The sequence below is a fragment of the Pseudochaenichthys georgianus genome, unplaced genomic scaffold (genome assembly GCF_902827115.2).
Source record: "Pseudochaenichthys georgianus unplaced genomic scaffold, fPseGeo1.2 scaffold_1616_arrow_ctg1, whole genome shotgun sequence".
NCBI lineage: Eukaryota > Metazoa > Chordata > Actinopteri > Perciformes > Channichthyidae > Pseudochaenichthys > Pseudochaenichthys georgianus.
The window spans coordinates 22634-30424 of record NW_027262435.1 but is presented as its reverse complement, the minus strand read 5'-3'; the positions used below and the strand labels follow the sequence as shown (position 1 = coordinate 30424).

At 33.4% G+C, this 7791-nt stretch overlaps 1 protein-coding gene across 1 annotated transcript in view; it reads left to right on the top strand.

The window, feature by feature from the left end:
* Window positions 1-633: 633 nt before the first annotated feature.
* pwwp2a (PWWP domain containing 2A) overlaps window positions 634-7791 on the top strand; it is a 29734-nt gene continuing 22576 nt past the window's right edge. The window contains exon 1 of the mRNA XM_071202196.1: window positions 634-1339. Coding sequence (XP_071058297.1) covers window positions 663-1339 — 677 coding nt within the window. The 5' untranslated portion in view covers window positions 634-662. The remainder of the gene's footprint in view (window positions 1340-7791) is intronic.

Sequence of the window (7791 nt, the reverse complement as noted above, 5' to 3'; positions counted from 1 at the left end):
ATTCTGTACTACACATTAAATACTGATGCTAAATTCTGTACTACACATTAAATACTGATGTTGTATTCTGTACTACACATTAAATACTGATGTTATATTCTGTTATATTCTGTACTACACATTACATACTGATGTTGTATTCTGTACTACACATTAAATACTGATGTTGTATTCTGTACTACACATTAAATACTGATGCTATATTCTGTACTATACTGATGTTGTATTCTGTACTACACATTAAATACTGATGTTGTATTCTGTACTACACATTAAATAATGATGCTATATTCTGCTATATTTCGTACTACACAATAAATACTGATGTTGTATTCTGTACTACACATTAAATAATGATGCTATATTCTGCTATATTCTGTACTACACATTAAATACTGATGTTGTATTCTGTACTACACATTAAATACTGATGCTATATTCTGTACTACACATTCAATTCTGTATATTATTATTACATGTTCTGTTTGTGAAGACAAACACACTGATGACGCCTTCACACTCTCACGGAACCATCCAATCACAGACGACGCTGAACAACGTTTAATTTGAGTGACAGGCCTTCCAGCCAACGGCAGTGCGCAGGCGCAGCTGACAGAGAGCGGGGGGCGGGACCAGGCGCCGCTAGGCAGCACAGGAAGAAAATGGCGGCCGTGGCTGCAGAGCCAGGAGCTGCAAGAAGAGAAGAAGAAGAACCGGGACCGGATCTACCGAGAGAACCGGGACGGGGCCTGACGGGAGAACCGGGTGAACCGGGCCTGACCACGCTGCTGGCCCCCGGGCCGCAGCTTGAGCCCTGGATGGAGGCTGGGGGGCAGCGTGTCGGGCCGGAGGCGGGAAGAGGCGAGGGAGAGGGAGAGAGACCCGGAGCAGACCGGGAGGACCGGCTCTGCTCGGTACCGGGGGACCCTCAGGGGGGAGGCTCCGAGCCCCGGGCCGTCTTCCTGCTCTCCTTCCCGGCCCCCCCTCCCGGTACGGAGGCCGGTCTGGCGCTAACGGAACCGGCAGAACCGACAACTAACGAGACCGGTACGGACCGAGCCGAGCCCGCAGACCGCGATCAGGACCGGGACGGCGATCAGGACTTGGACCGGGACTACACTCTGAGAGCCCCAGTGAAGCAGGAACCCCACTCCGCTGGCCTGAGTCCAGCTGATCTGATTGTTGCTGGTCTGAGTCCAGCTGATCTGAGTCCAGCTGATCTGAGTCCTGGTTCTGAGGTCCGGGTCTCTCTGGACCATGTGATCGATGACGCGCTGGTGGTGTCCTTCCGGAGGGGGGAGCAGGTGTTCAGTGGGGTCCTGATGGACGTGTCCCGCAGGTACATATAAACAATAACAAAGATAAATCTATTTGATTCACGAGTGGTCATGTGAGATACTCTGATTACTTATAGCTATACTCTGATTACTTACAGCTATACTCTGATCACTTACAGCTATACTCTGATCACATACAGCTATACTCTGATCACATACAGCTATACTCTGATCACATACAGCTATACTCTGATCACATGCAGCTATACTCTGATCACATGCAGCTATACTCTGATCACTTACAGCTATACTCTGATCACATACAGCTGTACTCTGATCACATACAGCTATACTCTGATCACATGCAGCTATACTCTGATCACATACAGCTATACTCTGATCACATACAGCTATACTCTGATCACATACAGCTATACTCTGATCACATACAGCTATACTCTGATCACATGCAGCTATACTCTGATCACATGCAGCTGTACTCTGATCACATACAGCTATACTCTGATCACATGCAGCTATACTCTGATCACATACAGCTATACTCTGATCACATGCAGCTATACTCTGATCACATGCAGCTATACTCTGATCACATGCAGCTATACTCTGATCACATACAGCTGTACTCTGATCACATGCAGCTGTACTCTGATCACATGCAGCTGTACTCTGATCACATGCAGCTATACTCTGATCACATGCAGCTATACTCTGATCACATACAGCTATACTCTGATCACATGCAGCTATACTCTGATCACATGCAGCTATACTCTGATCACATACAGCTGTACTCTGATCACATGCAGCTGTACTCTGATCACATGCAGCTGTACTCTGATCACATGCAGCTGTACTCTGATCACATGCAGCTATACTCTGATCACATGCAGCTATACTCTGATCACATACAGCTATACTCTGATCACACACAGCTGTACTCTGATCACATGCAGCTATACTCTGATCACATGCAGCTATACTCTGATCACATGCAGCTATACTCTGATCACATGCAGCTATACTCTGATCACATGCAGCTGTACTCTGATCACATGCAGCTATACTCTGATCACATGCAGCTATACTCTGATCACATGCAGCTATACTCTGATCACATACAGCTGTACTCTGATCACATACAGCTATACTCTGATCACATACAGCTGTACTCTGATCACATGCAGCTATACTCTGATCACATGCAGCTATACTCTGATCACATGCAGCTATACTCTGATCACATGCAGCTGTACTCTGATCACATACAGCTATACTCTGATCACATGCAGCTATACTCTGATCACATGCAGCTGTACTCTGATCACATGCAGCTGTACTCTGATCACATACAGCTGTACTCTGATCACATGCAGCTGTACTCTGATCACATACAGCTATACTCTGATCACATGCAGCTATACTCTGATCACATACAGCTATACTCTGATCACATGCAGCTATACTCTGATCACATGCAGCTGTACTCTGATCACATGCAGCTGTACTCTGATCACATACAGCTGTACTCTGATCACATACAGCTATACTCTGATCACATGCAGCTGTACTCTGATCACATGCAGCTATACTCTGATCACATGCAGCTATACTCTGATCACATACAGCTGTACTCTGATCACATGCAGCTGTACTCTGATCACATGCAGCTATACTCTGATCACATACAGCTATACTCTGATCACATACAGCTATACTCTGATCACATACAGCTGTACTCTGATCACATCAGTATTTAATGTGTAGTACAGAATATAACAGAATACAAAATCAGTATTTAATGTGTAGTACAGAATATAACAGAATATAACATCAGTATTTAATGTGTAGTACAGAATACAACATCAGTATTTAATGTGTAGTACTACAGAATATAACAGAATATAACATCAGTATTTAATGTGTAGTACAGCATATAACAGAATACAACATCAGTATTTAATGTGTAGTACAGAATATAACATCAGTATTTAATGTGTAGTACAGAATATAACATCAGTATTTAATGTGTAGTACAGAATATAACATCAGTATTTAATGTGTAGTACAGAATATAACAGAATATAACATCAGTATTTAATGTGTAGTACAGAATATAACAGAATACAACATCAGTATTTAATGTGTAGTACTACAGAATATAACAGAATACAACATCAGTATTTAATGTGTAGTACAGAATATAACAGAATACAACATCAGTATTTAATGTGTAGTACAGAATATAACAGAATACAACATCAGTATTTAATGTGTAGTACAGAATATAACAGAATACAACATCAGTATTTAATGTGTAGTACTACAGAATATAACAGAATACAACATCAGTATTTAATGTGTAGTACAGAATATAACAGAATATAGCATCAGTATTTAATGTGTAGTACAGAATATAACAGAATACAACATCAGTATTTAATGTGTAGTACAGAATATAACAGAATATAGCATCAGTATTTAAATACAGAATATAACAGAATACAACATCAGTATTTAATGTGTAGTACAGAATATAACAGAATACAACATCAGTATTTAATGTGTAGTACAGAATATAACATCAGTATTTAATGTGTAGTACAGAATATAACAGAATACAACATCAGTATTTAATGTGTAGTACAGAATATAACAGAATACAACATCAGTATTTAATGTGTAGTACTACAGAATATAACAGAATATAACATCAGTATTTAATGTGTAGTACAGAATATAACAGAATATAGCATCAGTATTTAATGTGTAGTACAGAATATAACAGAATACAACATCAGTATTTAATGTGTAGTACAGAATATAACAGAATATAGCATCAGTATTTAATGTGTAGTACAGAATATAACAGAATATAACATCAGTATTTAAATACAGAATATAACAGAATACAACATCAGTATTTAATGTGTAGTACAGAATATAACAGAATACAACATCAGTATTTAATGTGTAGTACAGAATATAACAGAATACAACATCAGTATTTAATGTGTAGTACAGAATATAACATCAGTATTTAATGTGTAGTACTACAGAATATAACAGAATACAACATCAGTATTTAATGTGTAGTACAGAATATAACAGAATACAACATCAGTATTTAATGTGTATTACAGAATATAACATCAGTATTTAATGTGTAGTACAGAATATAACAGAATACAACATCAGTATTTAATGTGTAGTACAGAATATAACATCAGTATTTAATGTGTAGTACTACAGAATATAACAGAATACAACATCAGTATTTAATGTGTAGTACAGAATATAACAGAATACAACATCAGTATTTAATGTGTAGTACTACAGAATATAACAGAATACAACATCAGTATTTAATGTGTAGTACAGAATATAACAGAATACAACATCAGTATTTAATGTGTAGTACAGAATATAACAGAATACAACATCAATATTTAATGTGTAGTACAGAATATAACAGAATACAACATCAGTATTTAAATACAGAATATAACAGAATACAACATCAGTATTTAATGTGTAGTACAGAATATAACAGAATACAACATCAGTATTTAATGTGTAGTACTACAGAATTTAACAGAATACAACATCAGTATTTAATGTGTAGTACTACAGAATTTAACAGAATACAACATCAGTATTTAATGTGTAGTACAGAATATAACAGAATACAACATCAGTATTTAATGTGTAGTACAGAATATAACAGAATACAACATCAGTATTTAATGTGTAGTACAGAATATAACAGAATACAACATCAATATTTAATGTGTAGTACAGAATATAACAGAATACAACATCAGTATTTAATGTGTAGTACAGAATATAACAGAATACAACATCAGTATTTAATGTGTAGTAAAGAATATAACAGAATACAACATCAGTATTTAATGTGTAGTACAGAATATAACAGAATACAACATCAGTATTTAATGTGTAGTACAGAATATAACAGAATACAACATCAGTATTTAATGTGTAGTACAGAATATAACATCAGTATTTAATGTGTAGTACAGAATATAACAGAATACAACATCAGTATTTAAATACAGAATATAACAGAATACAACATCAGTATTTAATGTGTAGTACAGAATATAACAGAATACAACATCAGTATTTAAATACAGAATATAACAGAATACAACATCAGTATTTAATGTGTAGTACAGAATACAACATCAGTATTTAATGTGTAGTACAGAATATAACAGAATACAACATCAGTATTTAAATACAGAATATAACAGAATACAACATCAGTATTTAATGTGTAGTACAGAATATAACAGAATACAACATCAGTATTTAATGTGTAGTACTACAGAATATAACAGAATACAACATCAGTATTTAATGTGTAGTACAGAATATAACAGAATACAACATCAGTATTTAATGTGTAGTACAGAATATAACATCAGTATTTAATGTGTAGTACACAATACAACATCAGTATTTAATGTGTAGTACAGAATACAACATCAGTATTTAATGTGTAGTACAGAATACAACATCAGTATTTAATGTGTAGTACAGAATACAACATCAGTATTTAATGTGTAGTACAGAATTTAGCATCAGTATTTAATGTGTAGTACAGAATACAACATCAGTATTTAATGTGTAGTATAGAATACAACATCAGTATTTAGTGTAGTACAGAATATAGCATCAGTATTTAATGTGTAGTACAGAATATAACATCAGTATTTAATGTGTAGTACAGAATATAACAGAATATAACATCAGTATTTAATGTGTAGTACAGAATATAACAGAATATAACATCAGTATTTAATGTGTAGTACAGAATATAACAGAATACAACATCAGTATTTAATGTGTAGTACAGAATACAACATCAGTATTTAATGTGTAGTACAGAATTTAGCATCAGTATTTAATGTGTAGTACAGAATATAACAGAATACAACATCAGTATTTAATGTGTAGTACAGAATATAACAGAATACAACATCAGTATTTAATGTGTAGTACAGAATATAACAGAATACAACATCAATATTTAATGTGTAGTACAGAATATAACAGAATACAACATCAGTATTTAATGTGTAGTACAGAATATAACAGAATACAACATCAGTATTTAATGTGTAGTACAGAATATAACAGAATACAACATCAGTATTTAATGTGTAGTACAGAATATAACAGAATACAACATCAATATTTAATGTGTAGTACAGAATATAACAGAATACAACATCAGTATTTAATGTGTAGTACAGAATATAACAGAATACAACATCAGTATTTAATGTGTAGTACAGAATATAACAGAATACAACATCAGTATTTAATGTGTAGTAAAGAATATAACAGAATACAACATCAGTATTTAATGTGTAGTACAGAATATAACAGAATACAACATCAGTATTTAATGTGTAGTACAGAATATAACAGAATACAACATCAGTATTTAATGTGTAGTACAGAATATAACAGAATACAACATCAGTATTTAATGTGTAGTACAGAATATAACATCAGTATTTAATGTGTAGTACAGAATATAACAGAATACAACATCAGTATTTAATGTGTAGTACAGAATATAACAGAATACAACATCAGTATTTAAATACAGAATATAACAGAATACAACATCAGTATTTAATGTGTAGTACAGAATACAACATCAGTATTTAATGTGTATTACAGATTATAACATCAGTATTTAATGTGTATTACAGAATATAACAGAATATAAAATCAGTATTTAATGTGTAGTACAGAATACAACATCAGTATTTAATGTGTATTACAGATTATAACATCAGTATTTAATGTGTATTACAGAATATAACAGAATATAACATCAGTATTTAATGTGTAGTACAGAATACAACATCAGTATTTAATGTGTAGTACAGAATATAACAGAATACAACATCAGTATTTAAATACAGAATATAACAGAATACAACATCAGTATTTAAATACAGAATATAACAGAATATAACATCAGTATTTAATGTGTAGTACAGAATACAACATCAGTATTTAATGTGTAGTACAGAATATAACAGAATACAACATCAGTATTTAAATACAGAATATAACAGAATACAACATCAGTATTTAAATACAGAATATAACAGAATACAACATCAGTATTTAATGTGTAGTACAGAATATAACATCAGTATTTAATGTGTATTACAGATTATAACATCAGTATTTAATGTGTATTACAGAATATAACAGAATATAACATCAGTATTTAATGTGTAGTACAGAATACAACATCAGTATTTAATGTGTATTACAGAATATAACATCAGTATTTAATGTGTATTACAGAATATAACAGAATATAACATCAGTATTTAATGTGTAGTACAGAATATAACAAAATATAACATCAGTATTTAATGTGTAGTACAGAATATAACATCAGTATTTAATGTGTATTACAGAATATAACAGAATATAA